This window comes from Thunnus thynnus, chromosome 10 (assembly GCF_963924715.1).
Source record: "Thunnus thynnus chromosome 10, fThuThy2.1, whole genome shotgun sequence".
Lineage (NCBI taxonomy): Eukaryota > Metazoa > Chordata > Actinopteri > Scombriformes > Scombridae > Thunnus > Thunnus thynnus.
The window spans coordinates 15,118,196-15,140,693 of NC_089526.1; the positions used below are offsets into that span (position 1 = coordinate 15,118,196).

General features: G+C 42.6%; 1 protein-coding gene across 5 annotated transcripts in view; it reads right to left on the minus strand.

Moving 5' to 3' along the window:
- Positions 1-22,498, minus strand: part of myh14 (myosin, heavy chain 14, non-muscle) — a 30,458-nt gene that overhangs the window by 4,220 nt on the left and 3,740 nt on the right. Inside the window, exons 3-44 of one of the 5 annotated variants that reach the window (XM_067601358.1) lie at positions 20,829-21,035; positions 19,509-19,665; positions 18,205-18,232; positions 16,332-16,446; positions 15,842-15,889; positions 14,265-14,357; positions 14,100-14,163; positions 13,705-13,803; positions 13,409-13,552; positions 13,100-13,314; positions 12,856-13,008; positions 12,454-12,627; positions 12,068-12,241; positions 11,824-11,938; positions 11,351-11,419; positions 10,096-10,301; positions 9,873-9,994; positions 9,576-9,645; positions 9,313-9,473; positions 8,265-8,373; positions 7,822-7,953; positions 7,503-7,709; positions 7,022-7,159; positions 6,577-6,700; positions 6,268-6,439; positions 5,965-6,177; positions 5,559-5,703; positions 5,235-5,441; positions 4,963-5,067; positions 4,563-4,715; positions 4,070-4,318; positions 3,855-3,968; positions 3,601-3,699; positions 3,301-3,513; positions 3,043-3,204; positions 2,814-2,942; positions 2,623-2,711; positions 2,408-2,531; positions 2,059-2,267; positions 1,699-1,807; positions 993-1,165; positions 759-782 (exon numbers count right to left, since the gene is read on the minus strand). In XM_067601358.1, the coding sequence (XP_067457459.1) occupies positions 759-782; positions 993-1,165; positions 1,699-1,807; positions 2,059-2,267; positions 2,408-2,531; positions 2,623-2,711; positions 2,814-2,942; positions 3,043-3,204; positions 3,301-3,513; positions 3,601-3,699; positions 3,855-3,968; positions 4,070-4,318; positions 4,563-4,715; positions 4,963-5,067; positions 5,235-5,441; positions 5,559-5,703; positions 5,965-6,177; positions 6,268-6,439; positions 6,577-6,700; positions 7,022-7,159; positions 7,503-7,709; positions 7,822-7,953; positions 8,265-8,373; positions 9,313-9,473; positions 9,576-9,645; positions 9,873-9,994; positions 10,096-10,301; positions 11,351-11,419; positions 11,824-11,938; positions 12,068-12,241; positions 12,454-12,627; positions 12,856-13,008; positions 13,100-13,314; positions 13,409-13,552; positions 13,705-13,803; positions 14,100-14,163; positions 14,265-14,357; positions 15,842-15,889; positions 16,332-16,446; positions 18,205-18,232; positions 19,509-19,665; positions 20,829-21,035 (5,813 nt within the window). Of the gene's footprint in view, positions 1-758; positions 783-988; positions 1,166-1,698; positions 1,808-2,058; positions 2,268-2,407; positions 2,532-2,622; positions 2,712-2,813; positions 2,943-3,042; positions 3,205-3,300; positions 3,514-3,600; positions 3,700-3,854; positions 3,969-4,069; positions 4,319-4,562; positions 4,716-4,962; positions 5,068-5,234; positions 5,442-5,558; positions 5,704-5,964; positions 6,178-6,267; positions 6,440-6,576; positions 6,701-7,021; positions 7,160-7,502; positions 7,710-7,821; positions 7,954-8,264; positions 8,374-9,312; positions 9,474-9,575; positions 9,646-9,872; positions 9,995-10,095; positions 10,302-11,350; positions 11,420-11,823; positions 11,939-12,067; positions 12,242-12,453; positions 12,628-12,855; positions 13,009-13,099; positions 13,315-13,408; positions 13,553-13,704; positions 13,804-14,099; positions 14,164-14,264; positions 14,358-15,841; positions 15,890-16,331; positions 16,447-18,204; positions 18,233-19,508; positions 19,666-20,828; positions 21,036-22,498 lie in introns of those variants that run through there. The other 4 variants (XM_067601361.1, XM_067601360.1, XM_067601362.1 and 1 more) reach the window with 4 other exon arrangements.

Consider the following 22,498-nt stretch of genomic DNA (forward strand, 5'->3'; position numbering starts at 1 on the left):
TCATTTTCTATTGATTGACTAACTACTTAAACTAAATAACTAACTAATTAATTTATTAACCTTTTCAATACTACCAAAAGGAATAGTTCAACATTTTAGGAAATAAGCTTATTTGCTTTCTTGCTAACTTGTTAACTAAGTTAGGTAAGAAGATCAATACCACCCTCATATCTGTAAGTAAATATGAAGCTACAGCCAGCAGCTCGTTAGCTTAGCTTAGCATAAAGACTGAAAACTGGAAACAACTAACCCGGCTCTGTCTAAAGATAACATAATCCGCCTACAAACACGTCTAAAGCTCACAGATTAACATGTTATATTGCGCTTGTTTCAGCTGTGTATGAACAACAAATTTGTGATTGTATGGGGGTTTATTGGGGGAGTATTTCTTGTGCAGGGTGCAGCCTGGAGTCTCCACTGGTTGCCTGGCAACTTCACAGTGATGATAAGACTACATATTACCCAAAATGTTGAACTATTCCTTTAAGAGATTAAATTAATCATAATTTCAGTATAAAGGGTATGGAGGGCAAGATTTCACTTTTGGTGATATGAACAACAAAGATGATTATTATGAAATCACTTAAATTAAATAGGTTACATAAATACAGATGAAACGCACAAAGCCAATACAATAATAATGCGAAATGTCCAGCACATGTACTATATGTACTGTACATGTACTTAAAGCCCCCTCCCTTCCACACATAGTCACACACACACACACACGATAAAAAGTAACACACACAATGACCTACTTATCTGCTCTCCATTCAGGGATGCTGAGTGTTGGTGTGACGCAGACAGATGGACAGTGTGTCAGTGTTAGATGGACATAAATGGATGCAACAAAAGAGCAAAGCAAAACAAAATCACACTGAGTTAATGGGGGGTTAAAAACAAACAAAACAACAATAAATGATGATCACTCATTCGGTCATACAAACACAGAAAACACACGAACAAGCAAACGCACACACACACTTTTTTACCTGAGCTGGCTGCGGAGAGTGGTGATCTCCCGTGTCATGCTCTGACTGCTGTCGCTGAGCTCCTCCAGCTCTCTCTGCAGCTTCCTCTTCTGGGCGTTGGAGCGAGAGTTCTCCTCCTCCACCTCCTCCAGCTGCCTCTTCAGCTGCTTCAGTCGGACCATAGACTTATCCAGCTGGAGGAGGAGGAGGAGGAGGAGGACGGTGAAAAGAGGGGAGAGAGAGAGGAGGGGAGAGACAGAGGAGAAGAGAAGGACGGAGCATATTGCAGAGGTCAGGGTGAGACACGAGATCAGAGGAAAGAGGGGAAAAGAAGAGATAGAGAAGGGGACGGATATATAAAAAGACAGATTAGTCTAGGAACAGGAGGACTGATAAGGATCAGGAGTCCGATTAAACCTGGTAGATTATCACCGATGATGTTTTGGGAGGGGAGTCGGTGTCTCTGCTGCGTCTGAGGGATTTATTTTTCGGAGTACATTATACCTTCCCAATAAACACACAGATGCCGGGGCGGGATTAGGATTAGGTTGCACTGAGCCGGAGAAATCACTCATTTTAGGATGATTTTTTTCAACACTCTCTTTGTGCCTGACCTCCATTAAATGATTATTTAATGCTCTGTCCCTGTCTGTATATTCTGTGGCTCACCTTAGTTAAATATGTGGATGACCTGGCTGGTGCAGTCAGCATGATGTTAATTATTTACCTGCTCTCTGTATTGGTCTGCGTGCCTCCTCTCGTCTTCTGCCTGCATCATCACCTCCTTCAGTTTCTTCTCTGTCTTCCGCACCAGTTTGTTGGCAATAGCTCGTTCCCTGAAAGACAGTAAAGGTCGTTATAAGTTACCTGTTGCACCAAGCAATTCAAGACTATTTGTCGTGGTAAAATGATCTTAAATTCTGCATTGCGTATCATTTGTAACACTAAGATTGGGTTTATATTAAACATCCTATGTCCCACACTTCTGTCTGATTGTTGGAAAGCATTGACTGAACTTAAAAGGTGGTGAAGCATATTTTTAAAAACATATTATTTGTACTAAGGCATATATGTAAGTTTATCTTACTGTCTCTCCTGCTCCAGCTGCTCCTCCATTGATTCTATCTTGGCCTCCAGGGCGGCGACGCTGAGCCGGTGTTTGCCCCTCACGGCTCCCTCCAGCTCCCCAAGCCGACTCTTCAGCTCCTTGTTCTGCCTCTCCAGCTGCTCCCGAGCTGCCTCTGCTTTCTGGGCCAGAGTCCTCTCTCCCTGCAGCTGCACGGTCAGAGTCTCCACCTGGAGCACGAGCAGAGCAGCGATGGCATAAACGTGTGTGTGTCTATAGAATGTATACTGTATATGTGGACGTGACAGAGAGAGAGAGAGGGGATATAAGTTGTGTGTGTGTGTGTGTGTGTGTGTGTGTGTGTGTGCACCTGTAGAGCCGTCTTTCTTTGTCTCTCTGCCAGCAACTCAGAGTTAGTCTGCTCCTCCTCCAGGTCCTCTTCCAGCTGACTGACTCGTGACTCTAACCTCCGCTTCTCTTCAAATAGTGCAGTCCTGGACAAACATACAGTTTTACTAATAGCAACAAGTCCTCACATAAAATGACAAAACACTGATTAACAATCAGAAGTAAAGGGATACTAACTTTCCAGAACTGCTGTTGACCATCTCGTCTGCCATCTCGTCTCTCTCCTGCTGAGCCTGTCTCCTCTGCCTCTCAGATACAGACAGCTCCTACACAGAGAAAAGGTTAAAAGTCATTTAAACACTAACACCTTCATCAAAGGCCTTATATCTTAACATTTCTGTTTGGTTTCAGTTAAAACACACACTTACCTCAGTGAATTGTAGCACCTCTGCCTCCAGGGTTTGGATTTTCTTCTCGCTGTCTTTTGATTGGGCGATCACCTCATCCCGAGCCAACTTGGTCTCGTCTAGTTCTCGAAGGATTTCCTTCATTTGACCCTTTGACAAATAAAAATGTTTTTAAATAAACAAAACATTGACAAGCACAGGAAAATAAATGTTTATGTGTGTGTGTGTGTGGGGGTGGTTCAGTTTTTACCTGCAGCCTCCGTAGCTGCTTCACTGCCTCTTCTTTGCCACGGGTGGATGTCTCCACCTGGGCCTCGGCTTCCTGCAGCTCCGCTTCCAGCTGCTTCTTGGACGACACGGCCTGAGACCGCTGACTCCTCTCCTCCTCCAACTGGATCTCCAGCTCCCTCACCTGGGACAGAAGGGAGAGCATAAGAAAATGAAGACTTGTAGAGAAAACTGAAGCCAAACAGCAACAACACCTCTCTTCTCTCTTTCCCGGCTCTACCTGTTTGCTGAGCGCCCTCCTCTTCTCCTCTCCCTTCTCCTCGCTGGTGCTGATCTCCCTCTCAAACTGAGCCTTGAGCGCCTGCAGGTTGACCTCCAGCCTCAGCCTCGAGTTCTCCGCCTCCGTGAGCTCCTCCTCCAGCTCCTGGGTCTGAACTCGCAGGTTCTGGGCTTCCGTTTCGAGAGCCCTCCGGGTCCGCTCCAGCTCATGGACCTGATGCAGCAGCAGATAAGAGGAGGTGACTCACAGAGGACTCACACAGAGAAGTAACAAAGGAGCCCCCGAGAGGCAGATTCTTACGTTCTTGCCGACATCGTCCTGCTGGTTTACAAGCTGTTCCATTTCCAGACGGAGCTGCTTGTTGGCCCTTTCTAGCTCCTCTCTCTGATCTTGGGCCTCCTACATACAAAAACATAGAAGATTAACCATCAACCACAGCTTACAGCAATGACTTTACACTGTAGGAGCAGAAAGTCAAGCAAGTTTGCTTCAGGAAAGTATAAGTGATGCACACTTAGCTATTGTACAGTGCTGTCTGCTCTGAGGTAGTTTACCTGCAGGGCTCGGGATAATGCCAGATATCGTGTCTCCTTCTCTCTGCTGTCTGCTTCTGCTCTGTCTCTCTCTTCCGCCAGCCGAGCGCTCACCGCCTTCTCCTCTGCCAGACACTGAGGGGAAAAGCAGAAAAAGTTAGGTGTTTCTTAGGCAATTTTTGCAGCCTGTGCATATGATCAAAACCAACGGTCTTTCTGCCGCATTTGTTTCTGACCTGGTCGAACTTCTTCTGCCTCTTCTCCAGTGCCGTGCAGTTCTGCCGCTCTCTCTGCAGGGCCAGCGTCATGTCCTCTATCTCCTCCCTCAGTCTCTCCCTCTGCCTCTCCACTCTCTCTTTCTCCTCTTCCTTCTGTCGCTCCCTCTGGATGGCGCTGTCCAACTCTCTCTGGAGTTTCCTACGGGTCTCCTCTCCAGCCTCCACTGCGGTGTTCACCTCCTCCGACTGCTTGCGCAATTCAGCCAGCTGTAGAGTAGCAGCAGAGAGGGGTTTCTAAATGTCATGGTCTGACCATCAATTATACATTACTGGTCTGCTTTGGATATTTTAGCGGGCTTTATTCTGGGATGTTGTAGAGAAACTATTAAAAAATATTTAGGCATGTACTGTATCTTTTAATGCATGAATTAAGTAAATTTTATATCTATCAAAATGAGATGAAGTAGTGGTCCCGGGGGTTAAACATAGCTTGTGTGGGTCTCTGGTGCACCTGCTGAGTGTGAGTCTGGATCTGCCGGGTCAACTCTTTGGCTCTTTCCTCTTCCTCCTCGACTCTCTCCATCAGTCCGTTCCTCTCCTCCTCCAGCGCTCGCACCCTCGAGCCCAGAGCCAGCTTCTGGCGAGTCTCCTCCTGCAGCAATTCCTGAGAGAGAGCAAAAGATGAGTGTCAAACAGAGCCTGGTGACAGTCTGTGTAAGTGTGGACGTCTTTGAGAGTTTGTCTCGGCCAATTCTTTCAGCTCCTTATAAAACTCAAGATTAAAAAAAAAACAACTACTGCCATTCTCTCAACTGATTAGGAGAAAAATATCTGTGGCTTTAGTCCAAAAGCCAAAGCCTGACATCACACTTGACCCAACCCTGCTGTCTGAGTGTGTTTGTGTTTGTTACCTGTGCGTCATGCAGCTGGCTCTCCAGGCTGCTGACCTCTTTAGAGAGACGGAGAGATTTGGTGTCAGCGGAGGACAAATTGCCGGAGAGGGACTCAATCTCACACTGAAAGAGACACAGTGGGATAGAAAGGTAAATTCATTGGAAAAACTACGAGGGGATCTCTTCACTGCAGCAGCAGAATCAGCTTTTTGTGAGGTTTAAAGCACTTAAAGCACATTTTTTTGAACAGACTAAAAGTAATGAGCAATTGAGCGAAAAAAAAAAAGCACCTGTAGCTTGTGCACTCTTTCCTCTCTCTCCTCCCTTTCTCTGTCAGCCTGAGCCAGACGGGCGCTGAGCTCCTGCAGCTGACCCTCGGCCCTCTTACGGCCTCGCTCTGTCTCCGTGCGGCTCGTTTGGAGGCTCTTGAGCTCTGAGGTCAAATTCTGCCTCTCCTCCTCCAGCACCACCTTGGCCTTCTCCAGGGACTGACGTGCCTGAAAGAGAACAAGGACAATATATGACGGGTGAGGGTAGGTGTGTGAATGTTCATGTGTTTTTGTGTATGTGAGGGTGTGTGTGTGTGTGTGTGTGTGTGTGTGTGTTCCTCTTACTCTCTTGCTGTTGTCCAGCTGCTCCTGGAGACTGTCTATGGCAGCGCTGTGTTTGACTCTGAGCTCTGATAGCTGGACCTCATGGCGGCGAGTCTCCTCTTCAACACACCGCTGGAGCTCGCTTAACTCCGCCTCTCGACGAGACCTGTGTAGGAAGGAGAGGAAGGAGTTCAAGTGGCATTTAAAATATACAGTAATAATAATTCAGCACTTTACAGCAATTCCTGACTGTGTGGCTGCACACAAGCAAAGGCCACAACCCAAACCTTTTTCTCACATATTGCTCTTTTATTACATTTTCCATTTCTGTTACTGTCTTGATCTGATGGTACAACCAAAATATAATTCCCAAAGGCTCTGAACAAAATGTCTTAAACTGATGACAATTTTTACCCTTATCATTTACCTTAGTTCCTGCTGGGCAGCTGTGGTGTCCAGAGTGTCCTCCAGCTCGGTCCTCAAAGCCTCCAGCTCCTCCCCCAGGTCTCGCCTTTGTTTCTCTGCCCTTTCTCTCATCCCTCGTTCATTATCCACTTCCTCCTTCAGCTCAGATACCTGGGACATGGCCTCCCTCAGAGCCCTCTGAGCTTCTGCTCGGCGTGCTCCCTCTTCTTCCAACCTGACAGAAACAGAGATGAGCAAGAAGAGTGAAAAAATCTGACTTTACTCATGTTCATGTTATTAAACAGTATGTCTTCCTCTGCCTCACCGGCCCTGCAAGGTGGTTATTTCCTTTTCCTTCTGAGCCAGACTGCCCCTCAGCTCTGCGGACAGCATGCCCAAGTCTGACAGCTGCTCTTGTGCCTCCACCGACTCGTTCTCCATCCTCCTCCTCCACTTCTCCTGCTCCAAACGACCCTGCTCCTCACGCTTCAAGCGCTCTGCACAGTGTTGAAGTGACAGATTAGAATAAAACTGCAGCATTTGAACTGTAAAGATATTCAGAAAAAAGTTGGATAACAGGAATAACACCATCCACCAGTCAACTGTGTGGCTGAGATGACTTTAGGACATTTACCCTCTAGGTCTGCGATGACAGCCTCCTGCTTGTTCTTGAGTTTGTTGAGACTTTTGGTTTTCTCCTCTTCCTCAGTTAGCTGGTCTGTCACCTCACTCAGACGCTCCTCAAGCTGTTTCTTCTCCTGCTCGGAGAATAATTAAAATAATGCATAGGATTATGAAATGTGTATGAAAAATGTGTATATAATACTACACAAAACATTTTTTTTTCCATTTGATGTATTAGAACAAAAAACACTGAACAAGATGATATAGAATATGTACAGTATATATACAGTATACAGTACCTGTCATAAGTTTGTACACACCTTCCCATTCCCTTGAATGAGAAAGTATGTCCAACCTTTTGACTCATACTGTATGTGTTTATATAACTTTAATGTTACTAAAGGGGAAATTATGGGACATAATAACAGATGATGAAGTTTTCATGTAATGCTCACCTTGCTAAATCGGTCTCTCTGCTCCACTGCACTCAGCAGGTCAGTTTCCAGACTTTTCACTTTGGTCTCCAAGCTAACTTTCTCCAGCAGGAGGCGCTGTCTGGCACTTTCCTCTTCCTCTAACTGCTCCTCCAGGTCCTGGCAAGGAGAGAAGGAATTGTTTTTAAGTGACATGTCAGGACAGGGACAGACAGATACAAGCGTGAACATGATGGACCTAATACCATTATTCAAAGTGTTTTTTCTTTTTTTTAAGTTTGTCTTTATTTGACAGTCACTAGTGAAGAGGTAGTCAGGTAACAAGGGGAGACAGATGGGTGTGACATGCAACAAAGGTCCCTGGCTGGAATCGAACCAGGGACATTGCGATTGTGATTTTTCTTTCTATATAGAAAATACAGCTGAGTCAGTCACTATTGGTTTCTGTTTGCATATTTATACAGGGTTAATTGCTCTAATCTCTCACTGAATCTCCCTTTACCTGTATATTTTGCTGCATCCTTTTCTTCTCATTGGTCAGCTGGACACCCCTCTCCTCCTCTTCCTCCAATCGACTCTCCAGCTCGCCCAGCACCTCCTCAAGCTCCTGCTTCCGATTGGCCAACCTGGCCCTCATCTCCTCTGCCTCTGCAAACAGTTCTGCCTCGGCCTGCAGCTGGTCAGCAAGCACTGCCTTCTCCTCTAGGAGCTAGAACATGACACAAAGAGGAGGAGGAGGAGTGAGTGACTGATTCATGGTACTGGCAAAGTCAGAGCAGAAGGATTTCAGCGTAGGGGGAACAAGGTGGAGGTTTGTTTACCTGAACGTGTTTCTTGTCCAGCTCAAAGAAGTCCTGCTCCACTCGGGTGAGTTTGTCCTTGGCCTTCTGGAGCTCTGCCTCCCTGACCTGGATCTCCTCATCCTGCCTCGTCACCTGCAGCAGGGGCTTCACCTGGTAGGCACAGAGCAAGGGTCAGAGGTCAGTGTTTAAGTCTCCATTCCTGCATCGGCTATGATTTAATTTAAGTGCATCAAATTGATTTTATTCTTCATTCCCTTGTCATTTTATGCATATTGCAATATACGTTTTTGTTAAGCACATCTTTTTCATTTTTTAATCACTCCATTTTGTTTTAATAATGCAAGTCAAAGTAAAATAGAGTAAAATAAATGAAAAATCTTCCAGCCGTGTTTATCATCAGTTACAAATATGTGTATATTGCATATTTCATGTCAGCATGTAATGTAGATGTATTACAATACCTTAGTGAAAAGTCGCCACCACTGCCAGTTTCTGAGTTTGAGGTAAGCAGCACAGTTCCTCTGCATCACCCTCATAGCGCTCAGCTGCTGCTGCTTCTTCATAAAGGCTCTGAGAAGTGATAAGAATTTCACAATACATGAACAAAAACATATGCAGGTAACTTCTGAAATGATTAAAAGTGGTGGATTGTCACCTCAGACACAGAAACTAAACAGATGTCAGGTGTTAGCACTTCTTCTTTCACAACATATACTTTAACCTTTGAGCAGTAAGCAAAACTTTTACTCTCCTGTAGATTAAAGTAGAAAATTACTATAATACAATTTCACAAGTTTATCGGGGTCTTTGATCAATGTCTACACCTCAATTATTGCGTGTGTCTCATGGAAGATACTGAGATTTGCTTTTCAAATTTTGCTTTTTGGCCTGTTCTGTACTGACTAACATTTTCCACTGCTCAGTGATGCAGCAGCTCTAACATCTCAATAGGTATTTTATCACAGGATATTTTGTTGTCAAGCCAAACAACAAATGACGAAGCAGTTTTATTGATAAAGGCTAAAGACATAACTGTTAAGTTTAAGGATATAACAGTATAACATTTTTGATCGTCTCTGATGGTCCTGCTCTAACTACCCTGCTTACTTGCCTCCGCTGTAAAAACGTCATTATTTATGTAATTTACAGGCTTCCATAAGCTGTGCCAAAGACCTGTCAATACCATTGAAATTCCTGAGTCACTGATAGGGGCTGAGAAAAGATTAAATATTAATACTCCTTTAAGAGCGAAATACAAAACTGCCATACAGAGAATCCCCAGCAGTGTTAGATGTCTTGCTTCTCTTATCCCTTTGGTTGGTTTCAGTTAACAAAAAAATAACTGTTGACTGGCTGATGACTTATTTATAACCATTTAAAAATAACCACCAGGATTAACAATTTAATGCTGTCAAAAGGTGCTGACATCATCTAATAACAACTAAATAAACATTTGTCTCTTATATCTGTCACTCTCTGCTAATGTTTAGTTTTAGGTAAAACTCTTACTTGCGTGCAAGGTAGCCTCTGGAGGCGCTCTGGAAACGTATGATGGTGTCTGTGATCTTTAGGTCTCTCTCCTCTTCCAGGTGAGCCAGGACTCCAGCTCTGAAGAAGACTTTACTCTGACCCACTCTGAACAGGTTGTGATCCAGTTCCAAAGCACTGATCTGAACAAGGAAACAGGGTACAGTTAATACTAGTTGGTCAGTCCCCCATTTGAATAAAAATACACTATACTGTGTCTTTATAGCAACTGAAAAATGTCTCACCATGAGTTCTGATGCCTGTTTGCCATCCATGAAGGTGCGAGGAATAGCATTAGGAGTCAGGATCTCATATCTGGAAGACAAATGTGTTTTAGTGAGTGTGTGTTTGAGTGAGATTAAGTGTAAAAAGGGTCATTAGCAGGTGCCAGAGAAAGTGCTTGAGAAACAAAGTTGTGTGTGTGTGTGTGTGTGAGAGAGAGCAAGGGAAAGAAGGAGAGAGGGACAGATGGTTATGAAAGGTTGTTGATTGGAGTGTGTTGTCCAGTCTCTTCTGTGATACAAAAACACACACACACACACCTCTGTCTGAACTCCTGGAATGGGATGCGGTTAGGGAAGCCTTGTCTGCAGATACGGATCCCCTCAAGAACTCCGTTACACCTCAGCTGGTCTAAAACGAGGTGGGGTGACAGCTTACCGGCCTGACAGAGAGGAAGAGAGAGAAAAAGACAAAACGTCAGATCTTTCCTCCAGTTTGTGTCAGTGTTCATACTCCTATCCCTTCTCCCTCATTAAGTCTCACCCTCTTCTCGTGGTTGGGGATGATGCAGCGCAGGAAGTTGGGGTTGGTGTTCCTCAGCGTGGCCATCAGCTTGGCAAGGGACTCCTTGTAGAGTTGACCAACAGTCCTGAACATTCCCTTCTTTGTCTTCAGTCCTGCTGCTCCGAACGTGACCGACCCGCTGTTCTCTCCTGATGAAACCTGGTCCAGACCCACAATCCTGTCCACTGGATGAAAAAACACACACAGAGCAGGGTGTCAGTTTCAGCGGCACTGGACTGTAAGTGATTGTTTGCCAGACTTTATTTGACATGTCAATGCCGTGGAGTAATGATTTCACATCTGCGATCAAGGCTCTAGACAAAGAGTGATATCAGATGGTACACAATGGATTTAAAGCTCATTAGAGATGCAGTGGTATTGTTTTTGAAGCCAATACCAATTGAGGATGTTTTCTCATCCATATCAGCCTGTATGATACACAAACACAGTCGAGGTATAATGCAGGTACATTACAGGTTAAGCTTTTTCTAGCTGAAGCTGTTAGCTTTAGACATGTCTAGACAGGCATGTTTTCATATTTGTTTTAAAAAAAAAGACCATGACGATACTTTTATTATGTTCCTGATTGTGACATTCTTACAGAACAGATGTCACAAACATATAAACTTCATTATCAGACAAATACCTATCATTGATTATAATACTCAACCAATACTAAAGTTAATATTTAGATGTTAGAAGTCTGATATGTTGGTGCATCTCTTGAGCTCATTCAGGATCACATTTCTGCCTGCATGTGGTCGGTTTGTATGAAACTCTTCCAGTTGCACTTCGTTTATGGCAGTATTGTGCAGCACAACTCTTGTTATGTGATCCTGAATGTTGCTTTTGTGAGTAATTGTGAGCATGCTGCTACCTTTCACACTGTCAAACCTCTACATAACCAACGTGAATTACTTCTTTTTAAATGGAAAATGTTACATCACACAAGCACAGCACTCTCACTAGAAGCAAAAATGCAGTGAAAGAGCAAAGAGAGAACAACAAAACTAACAGCACAGTGACAATATGATAAAAAAAATCACAATATGTGTTTGCTTGTGAAACTACAGCACAAATGTCAACTAATAAAGAAACTAATAATGCCAAAAACGACACAAAAACACACACACTACAATCAAAAACTGGGAAGACAGAAAACAAAGCAATAATGTGAGCAGAAGTGGGAGTGAGGAATGTGAGTGTGACACACAGAGGAGGAGGAAAAACCTACTGTCCGAGCCATTAGCCTGTATTGTGGCGTAAGAGTCAAAGAAGTACACACGAGGAAGAGTTTGAATATCTGATGCAGGGAGAAGGAAAGCACAGGGAAAAAGATGAGAAGAAAGGAAAGAGGGAGCCCAAGTGAGCAGCAAATTAGTGAAAGGGACGATAAAAGAACAAGAGGAAAAGGGACACGGGAGAGAACAAGAAGGAAGAGGAACAGATAGATGAGCAGACAGTGAAAGATAGAATAGTTGCATGATAAAGAAAAGGAGAGAAAACAGTAAAGTTAGTACAATTTGCAACAGAAAGCTTCATTATTTGTATTTGACAAGCTTTAGAAAAATGCAGAGGATGAAACTATATTGCTGTTTCAGTTTAAAGTACATTACACATTTTAACATACTGTACATGTGTGAAGTCCATGAATTAAAGGTCTACTGTAAACAGTAGTGAATAAACGTGTGAGTGAATCAGCCTCACCCTCCTTCCAGAGCTCTGAGACAAAATGATCAGACGACTGGTGGAGAAGAGATGCCACGTTGTCGTTCAGAGGATCCATGTTTTTTACTAGCCAGTCATCAGCCTTGTAGTCCACCTGACAGCGGAGAAGCCAGAAAGAGGAGACAAAAGGTGAGATAAAACATTACAGAGGGCAATTTTCAACTTTGACTGGGAAAGCTGGTGGCCATTGAGGCGGTAAAAAAAAAAAAAAAACGAGCGATACCTTGCCAGCATAGTGAATGATGGAGAAGTCAGCCTCCCCGCGTGGCTGCTTTGATTTGAAGAATTTTGGATGGCTGCCTTGCTCTCCAGAGAGCTTGTCCACAAACGAGCGGTCTGTTGCTCGAGGGAACCAGCACTCCTCATCCAGCAGGGCCAGAACACCAGGTGGGTGGGCCTGACAAAGACAAGGAACATGGCAGTGTATCAAAGCAGAGTGTGTGTTTACATGTTTGTGTTTCTGTTATTAGTTGCTTTTATTTATTCATCATTGGATGCGGTTTAATGTGGTGACTTAAACAGGTTGTATAGGCCACAGGTTCAATCCACTCTAGTCACTTAACAAGTAGTAATTTGTGTTCCTGTCTGGAAAACAGGATGTGTACGTACTGGTCTTTCGATGAGGTCAATGCAGGGCTGCAAGTCCAGGCCGAAGTCAATAAAGTTCCACTCGATGCCCTCCCGCTGGTATTCCTCCTGCTCCAGGATGAACATGGTGTGGTTGAAGAGCTGCTGCAGTTTCTCGTTGGTGTAGTTGATACACAGCTGCTCAAAGGAGTTGAGCTGCAGAGGTGGGATACAGAAAAGATTTAATAAAAGTAATAAATTAAATCACTTTGCAAAATGTCCTAATAGAACCAGAAGTAAAAGAACAATTGTGCACACTTGAAAAATTAAATGAAAAAATATAGCATTTCCTTTGTTATCACAAACATTCAGAGAAAATCACTTCTCTTGAATTAGAACAAAGTACCTAATGCATACAAACAAACCATCATCACATGTACAAACCTGAAAGATCTCAAATCCAGCAATATCTAGGATGCCAATGAAGGAGGCTCCCTGTCTCTGTCTGCGGTCCAGAGCTCTGTTGATCCTGTGCACCAACCATCTGAACAGACGCTCATATGTGGCCTTAGCCAAGGCCTCCACAGCGAAGTCAGCCTGGAACAAGAGAGACACACTATTAAGATACACCCCAAAGTGATAAATGTCAGTTGAGGACAAATATCTGTGCCCATGTGGTATCTGTTACCTGTTCTTTAGTCTGGGCCTTCTGCACATACTCTCGACCCACTTTGATCCTCGGGGTGAGTATGGCGCGGGTGAACTCCAACACGTTGATGCCCAGCAGATGGCACAGTTTCTGAGCAGCTGTGTTATCAGGCATGGATGCCTGGTCTTGGTTCTTCTCTTTTGTGAAGGAAATATTCCCAAACTGGAGCACAGAAGAGATCACCTTCAGCATGGCTGAGGATAGGTAAGACAGGGAGAGGAAAGGTGATTTATAGCAAAGATCAAATGTACAAGAAACAAACTACTTTCTCTCTTTCTCCTCTCTTACATAGCAGCTCCTCCGGGTTGAAGCCCATTATAGCCATTGAGTCCATAGTCTGGGTGAAGTTCTCTGAATCGCTCTGACCGGGAACTGGGATGGAGCCTCCACTGAGAAAGCGGTATTCATCAGCAGTTCCTAAGAGCAGGTCCGCTATAGATGGGAAGAAAAAAGGTGAAACAGAAAGATTTAAGTATAAAAGGCATAAATCACATCAAGACATTGGTAAATTTTAACAATATAACACAGTATGTTCTGGAGTATTTCATAATCACATTGTAGTCAACCTCTGTCCTTTCACTCACCTCTTGTGTCCTCTGAAGCTCCACACAACATCTGGTAAAAGATGTGGAACGTCCTCTCATCTTTGGCCTGACGGGTGGCCCGGGACTTTTCCAGGAGGTCTGGATTTACAAGTCATGGACATGTACAACCGTATATCACATAGTAGTGCTGTTTCATGTCGTAAAAACAAAGATGAAACTAGTACGCTTTAGTCCTGGTCTATTTCTAGCAAATTAGCATAGTGGTAGAGCATGTAGACTCCTACAAATCTAATTTCAGAAAGCACCTCAGGCCATCACAGATAAACAGAGGGTCAAAATAAATGGAAGTATTTTTAGCTCAACGATGCTGTAAACCAGACAGTTCACTTAGAGAGCAACTTGTTTGTCAATGTGATAATATTTAAAAAGGATACAGGTTTCAATGTTGGCACCAACGATGTACCCTGCCACGTCAAAATTAATACGGATGAATTTACCCTGAGGAAGGAGGAAAAGTGGTTTTATGTTCCAGTCCATTTCTTCATTCATTTCTTCAAACTGCCTGATGTGAATGTATAATTAATCTAGACAGGTCTTACAAATCTGGAGGAATTGTCATTCTTGACAGTCTTTGCGTTGCCAAAGGCTTCCAGTATGGGGTTGGCCTGCAGCAGCTGTCTCTCAAGCTCGCCCTGAGACACACAGGAGACATCAGATCAGATAAGAGCTTCAACGAGGGCCTGTCCACTAAAATGCACCATTTACTGATCCTGTCTTTGGTGTAACTACTGATCTGTTATGTAAAATAAAAAAAAAATGCATGACTCATCCTTCAAGAGCAGTGACACAAAGGGTGCATTTTAGGACCTAAAATAGCATCCACACCACACACACCATTCCCAGACCCAGGAACAAATGATTCTCAACATCAGTAAGAGTAATGGGCCCTCATTAGTTAAGCAATCAATGCTAAAGAAATTGATCATGTTTCACATTTAATATATAAAAAATTAAATCTCTTACATTATTAAAAGTCAATCTCTAGAGTTTAACTAGTACTCAAGCAAGAGTCAGTTGAGAACCACTGTTGTAGAGCAAAAAAAGGGGAAGAGGAAAGCTGCAGCTTTAGATGCTAACATCATACACAGGCTACATATTGGCTGATTCTAGATAGCGCTGCAATGCATTACTGCGGTTGTCGCATTGCTAGTGCAGCAGCTGTCGATGCAGCATCAGCAGCAGCAGCAGCAGCAGCAGCAGCAGCCAGTGATGGTTACTGAGGGATTTAGCTACAGGAGGTGGTTATAAAAACTGTCAAGGAATTGCCAGCCAGCCAACACTTAAGCCAGACACACACAAACACGCAAGAAGAGGTCAGCACTTTTCATAATGACAAAACACGAAGCAAACAATGTGTACAGTGTACATATTAACAAAACCGCATACTTAAGTGTGAACACTTGATCGCTCGCTACACACACAGCCACACCCACTCTCGAATGTGTCATTTAACCGCATACACACATGCTGTATAGGTCATGTGATTAAAAACACCTTAGACCTACAGGTAGGTAAATACCTGTGGCATTTACTGAGAATTGAAAACCAACCCTCAGCCCACTAGTTACTACTAGAAGAAGATTAAAAAGTGCCCAAACTAGAGATCCAGAAAGACAGGCTTTATTATGAAGCAACACTAGAACAGTCAGAGAGGAAAGCACCATGGACAGAAGACTGATAATGATTCTCGTTATGTATCAGGATAATCATATCAGCTCTAGTTAATATTCTACATGTGACCCCCAACTATGAATAAACCCCAAGTTGTCTAAATACTGTCATACTCACATATTGTACACTCTGACGAATTGTGGGGGGGGGGAAATGAAGTTTTTAGGGGGGAGGAGAATGGGTGGATGGGTGAACATATGGACAGGATAAACAAACAAACAAAAAAAAAGACAAATAAGACAACAACAACAACAAACAAAGGAATACAAACAAGCAAAAACCAAATATTCAGTACAGTTCAAGGCTTAGCTGTTATGAGGAACCACATCAGTGTAGCGTATAAGGTTACTTTGTCGGTTAGTCAGAGTCATCGTGGGGTTCGTTAGGCAGAAAATAGGACAGGCCGAAAGCAAAAGGACGGGAGAGCAGGATGGAGGTAACTCACCCTGATCACCATAGAGCTGCCTCTGGTTAAGGACCTAGAGCCGTCCATCTGAGCATGCAGGAAAGAGAGAGAGAAAGAGGGACAATGCAGAAAGATGAGAATGAGGGGAAACGGTGAGGGAAGGAAGGAAGCTAGGAAGATAAGGAGTAATGCTGAGAAAATGTAGAAAAAGCAGGACTGATTGAAAGAAAACCCATTCCAAGGTAAGATGTTACATAATATTAGCAGATGATATTTTATAATCACAAAGTTCGTAGGCATAATTTGATAAAAGAGGTAAGAGAGAGAAAGTGATGTGATGCAGGTTTAAAAGATTGTGGTTCAGCAGCAAGAGGGATGTAAAAAGGAACCTTGAACTAATTAAATAACTATTTCAAACACTGATTCGTTCGCTCAAAAACTCTTTCATCACCTAACGTCTCCATCTTCATATTATATCCCTCCCCATTTATAGTTGGTGTTCCTAGAAAGTCTCTCTGATGTGACATACCTGTAAAGCTTCCTTGTTCCTGCCCAGAGTGCCACTCTTATGAGAGGAGGCAACGTGAGCCAAGTACTGTATGACTTTCTTAGTATTCTCCGTTTTCCCTGCTCCAGACTCACCTCTGAAATACACACACACACACACACACACACACACACACACACAAACCAAGTAAGGAAGACAATAAATACCATTCTTTTTTTACAACAATCCATCTTCAACACATATGGTCCCAATTTTGAACAGTATACAGAAGCATTTTAAAGAGAGAGAACACACAGGAGCAAGTGGCAAACATACATTTATCACACCAATAAACATAGAGCCCATGCAGCGTATTCAAAGCCACAGGTCTAAACAGAAAGCAGGTGTGGAGGATACAGGCCCTGTCGCCGTTGTTGCTCTTGGAAAAGATTCGAAGGAGAACGGAGCAAAAATAGCAGCCGTAAAAAAGATCTAAAAGAAGCAGGAGCCTCGTCCCAAATACACTGATTTCAAGATGAACCTAGAGTGGGATCCTTGACAATGACAGGAAGAGTCTGGCAGGGAGACGGGATGAGAGATTACAGGCCCAGAGGCCCAAACAGGTAGGTGGACGAACGATGGATACAGGGACAGCAGCAAGAATTTACGTTACAGGCCTTGATGTTCTGATCAGATTTTTTTTTACCTGACTCTTTGAATTAATGTTTAAAAATATCTGACATTATACAGAGTTTGTCATGGACTTGCATGTGCACATTTACATTTATCAACAAACGGTATCATAAGAAAAACGTACATGAACAATGAGCATCAACAGCAAACGTCACTCCATCACGGAAATTAATGAAATTCTGAGGACCAAAAAATGCTAAACAGTGGAGTGGTAGCTGTATTAGCAGCTGCATAGAAATGTATGGGAACAAGAGAGGAGTGTGGGTCACACAAACCAGGACCTAATTTGTAAAATATCCATTTTTTTACATCCACAACAGTGAAAAAAATTATTAGATCTGTGTGAATAAAAAACGATTTTGTCCACAATTTGAATATTGTACATCTGGTTAAGATGAATCCTCCTCTATTTTCATCTCATCTCTCCTACATTAACTTATATTTCTTCTAATGTAAGTGTGAGTGTGGCACCTCTGTTCATGTTACCCCTAACCAAGGCCTAAACGTAACCTTAACCTTAAAAGTTTGTTGACATTTTTTGATATTTTGGGTGATTTGACTATTTGCGAATTCTATATGTTTGGAGTATTCTTGTTTCCATAATTAGATTCTTTACTTCTTCTTACTACTTCATACTAATATTTACATTTATCCTCTAAGCAGGCCTAATAATTTTTTATTAGTTTTTATTGCAGGATATTTATCAATCCCTTTAACATATTTGTTCTTATTGTGGGATATGCACTTATTTGAACCTTTTTGATGCATGTATTTTTCTATTATATTCATATTTCTATCAATTAGATTCAGCCCGAAAAGCCAGAGGAGCTCATTAACCTTATTTTACAGCCTCTGATTGGTGTTTTTCCCCCGGGCATTTACATATATATATATATATATATATATATATATACATATATATATATATATATATATATATATATATATGGCACCGGTGCTCTTTGTCTGTATGAACCTTTCCTGATGAAGGTTTGAGGACCAAAACGTTGTTAATAAAGTGAGACAAGTGATCGACAGTGTGCAGGATTTTGGAGGCACTGATACACACCAATGAAGACACGTGAAAGCACACATACAGACACATACATACACAGACACACTCCAACAGAGGCAGAAACTCTAAATGTGACCCTGACAAAAAGTTCCCTCACAACACATTGCAAACAATTCTCACATAGACGTCCCATTGTAGGCTACTCACGTGCAGAGGATTGACTGATCTTCTCTGTCTGTGAAAGAACAAAAAAAAACCTGGGTGAAGACATGACATCATGCATATCACTCATAGCTCAATCATTACTCTGTAGACTGTCTACTACTGTCTGTAGACAACAAAGCAGAAAGATAGATAGAGCCTCTTAAAGTAGCGTCAGTATTAGATGGGACTATTCTACATTTCTGCAACCGTGTAAAACATCTGGTTTAATACATGGCTTACAAAATCAACATCAAACAGCTCTGCTTATTAGAAGGTCTACGCATGCAGACATACAGTACAATTCACTGAAATAACACACTGTGATATGCTGTATGGGGGTGAGGAGGTTGGCTGTGCCATTCATGTTACACTGAGCCTCCACCCCCGCTAACTACTGTAGGCATAAAGTGCTCTGGTCCCTTCCACAGAGCTTCACACCTCAAGTTTTGATAGGTGTATACATATTACATGAGTGTGCAGATGGACTCGATGGACTAGACCACTGCTCCAGGATTTAAATCTCTCACTGTGCTCTTGACATGTCAGTCACTCCTTTGCTAATTAGTACTGTGGAGAGAAGCAGGTCACCAGCTCGACTGGTCTCTCCAGGCTGCCAAACCACATGACACTGGGAGTCAATGGGTGGACATTGGTTGCAACATCACTTGTGTGTTTGCCTTGAAGGATTCCCACGCGCTTAGTCTGGAAGAATTTATACTGGTCCTGCAGGTTCAATCACTGTAACACGCCTACAACCTACCCCGGGGGTGGTGAGGGGTGGTGGGAAAAAGGTAAAACGCAGAGACACTAAGCCTCACCTGTCTTGTCCTGCTATCTCAGGAAGACACCCTGAGGCAGAGATATTGCTCAATCAGCCTTTAACGGCTTTTTAATGGTTGATGGGAATTCTCTCTGTCTCATCTCATGGACTCAACAGGTAAGACTCATGGACAAGTAAGACCTAAAAAATGTCTGCCATATGGTTACCGTCATCACTACAACAAATATACAATGATATTACTCAATCTACTGCTCGTCACAAGGGTTGCTGCCACACCTGGAAATCTCTGTTGCGAAAAACATCGTCTTGCATATTTGTTTTCACTTTTAAAGGCTTTTGATAACAGCCACAGGTCAAGAAAAAATACCACACCTTCAAATGACTCTTATGGTGTGGCTTAGTGATCAAAGATCACAGATGAGATTCAACACCATGTTTCAGGACAGCTGAGCTGATAGCAGATGCGTGGCTTGTCCACACTGTCAGAGTTAGTAAGAGGTCAGAGGTCACAGATAGTGCGGAGTACCTTGCAGCATGCTGCGATAGGCGGCCTCTGATATGGCGTAGATGTGCGGGGGCATCTCGTGGCGTTTTTTGCCTCGATACATCTCCACGATGGACTCTGTGTAGATGGGCAGGTTCTTGTAAGGGTTCACCACAACACAGAACAGCCCTGAATACGTCTGGAAAAAACACACAGAACAGAGAGGTTTACATTTACCATTTCTTCATATGGATATGTCTTCCATGGAGAACAATCAGGATATCATTCCAGTCAGAATAAAACTGCCTCATTTACTTCTAGTTATGTTTGAAAAGGTTGGTGTACATATTTTATAATCCACTCAAAAGATGAAACACTGGATGTAATTACTCCTTCGGACTACTTTCTGTTTTTGAACTGGGTTAAATAATTTATGATGGATTCCTGGAGACTGCCAATAACTGTGAGTGGCCTGCCTTTCCTGTTTGATACCTGCAGGAGTAGTAATATCTCATTAAATAGTTGCTTCAGTAGAAAGTACAGCATTAATAGTCTGTCTTTTTCTGGTTACAATATATTATGCAGTTCAACAACATTCTTCCTGATACTTATTGTGGCACAAGTAAGCAGGACACCTTATGTGAACAGTGAGGGCTAAACTAATACTCACATGGGGAAATGACAGATACACTAACTGCACACATACTATATATAAATACACATAACATCATCCTCTCTCAAAATACACAACTGACTCCGTCAACAATGACACAGCATTTCTAAATGTGCTGCTTTTTGTAGGATTTAAAAATGCATAATTCATTCAGAAAGGAAAATTTGGCCTTGTGTAAATGAAATTGAACTAAATATTTTACGCAGAGCCCATCCACACCCAGACAGTAGTGTTCTCCTAATGCACTCCAACTGTAGTGAGGGTAATGAATGAAACACTTTATCTTATCTCATATAGTAATACGCCTCTCTCAGCTATTCCAGCAATTGATATCTTTATCTCTAAAACAACACTTAATCGCCTGTATATTATTTAATTGTCTTTTACGTCACTGTGACTTCCATTCCTAACTATCTATCCTGTCCAACTCCTTCCTTGCACTCTGACCCCTGTTCTTTTTCTACACCAGAAACTGGAGATACCCCCACTGCCACCACACACACACTAGCAACTTTGTAAACTGACTCCTCACTTCTCTTACCATCCCGTATCAGTTACAAAGGAGATGCCAGGGTGCTCACAGCTAACATATACATGTGTTCACAAACTGCTTCTTGCGTGCTGGTGTTTCTTTATTCGCTATATGCTGCGTTTCACCCCCTCGTGCATTAAACGTGTTGCGCGCTCACATAGATCAAGCCGGAGTAGTATCTCTCTCTCAGGTTGTGCAGCACAGAGGCTTCATTGAGGCAGGTGAGGTCGGCCATGTCCTCCACTTTACTGAAGCGCGGGGGGTTCATCCGCTGCACCTCCTCCCTGGACAGAGTCACCCGCCTCTGGCTGTCTGTCAGCTCCACCTCCACCTCATCGCCACGCTCCTCTCGAATACTGGCCGACTGTTAGTAGAGAGAGAGAGAGAGATTAAATAAGGGGAATATGAAAGATGATGGCTGAGAGGAGTTGCTGTACTGGAGAGTATTAAAATGAATTAGCAGATAAGCTTTAGGTATTTATTGATGTGAAAGTTGTCAAGATTTCATGGTATTCATGAGATACGCTGTCAGGAAATCAATCTCAGAATAATAAATAAACCAGAATCAATCTCTTGAATGTGTTGATGTGAATTTAATCATTTATTGCTTTTAAAAATATTCTGTTCGGCAGCCTCAAATCCTCTCAGAAGTCTTAAATTTTGGATGTTCATTGTCCTTTAATACACTGAAATGAAGAGCATAACATGTTGGATTAGCAATCACAAGCAAGTTTTTAAGATTTTGAAGAAATCAGTAAGAAATGTAAGAAAATAGCTACCATTAGCTCAGGTAGGAAAACTTTCAAAAAATATGCATGATTTGCATTTATTAAGCTAAATCTAAGGCAACAAAAAAAACTCTGGTCTAGTCCTTTGATTCTACATCAAACCTGGTACTCTGCATTTAAAATGAAGCAAGCACTGAAAACATGATTAAAAATCTGTAAAACTGCTTTGGCAGAGAGGGGGGATATCTTTAAAATAAACTTAAACCACACCTTTTTAGCATGGCTTTTATCTGATGTGTGTGTAATTCAACTTGCACTTTAACTGTTATTTCTTATCTCTTATGTTATTATTAGTTATATTATACTTTATTCATTTAAATGTTTCCCGTTTCATGTTCGACACTTGGAGTTGCATTTGATGTATGACTTGTGTTGTATTAATAAAGTTTGATTGATTGATTGATTGCATTCGACGGCAGACAAAAATAGACAGTGACAGAAAATGAAAGAGGACCTCTCTGGTCATGCTGTTGATTTTGTGCTGGTTAGACAGGAAGCAGGGAACTCTAGCTTTGACCAGGTCACAGCTCTGCTACACTTCATCCTCTCTGCTACTTGACATGCACAACACACAAAATATGTGTGTGTGTGTGTATGAGTTTGCATGCGTGTGGCTGTATATTAGTCACAGATTGAACTACACGCTCAGAATAAGAAACTGGATGAAAACGTTCCTGTGTTAAGAGTGTGTGTACAGTGTATGAATGTGTGTATTCGGTATGTGTGTGTGTGTGTGTGTGTGTGTGTGTGTGTGTGTGTGTGCGTGTGTGTGTGTGAGAGAGATTGGCCAACAGTGCCATTCTCAGATCATGAGTGTAAAATGAAGTCAGTGTCTCTGCAACGGCCTCTTTAACATTAGGAGGCTGAAGGAGAGTATTGTTCTATTCATAGAGCTCTCCACTAAACCAGTCCAGCAGAGAGAGGCAGGCTCAGAGAGAGGACATCGAATTCATATGTCACATCCTACAGTAATGAAAACTTGTTGTGTGCATTGCACAAGTACTAAGGCAAAGTGGAACAAATGAATGTTATGACAAGG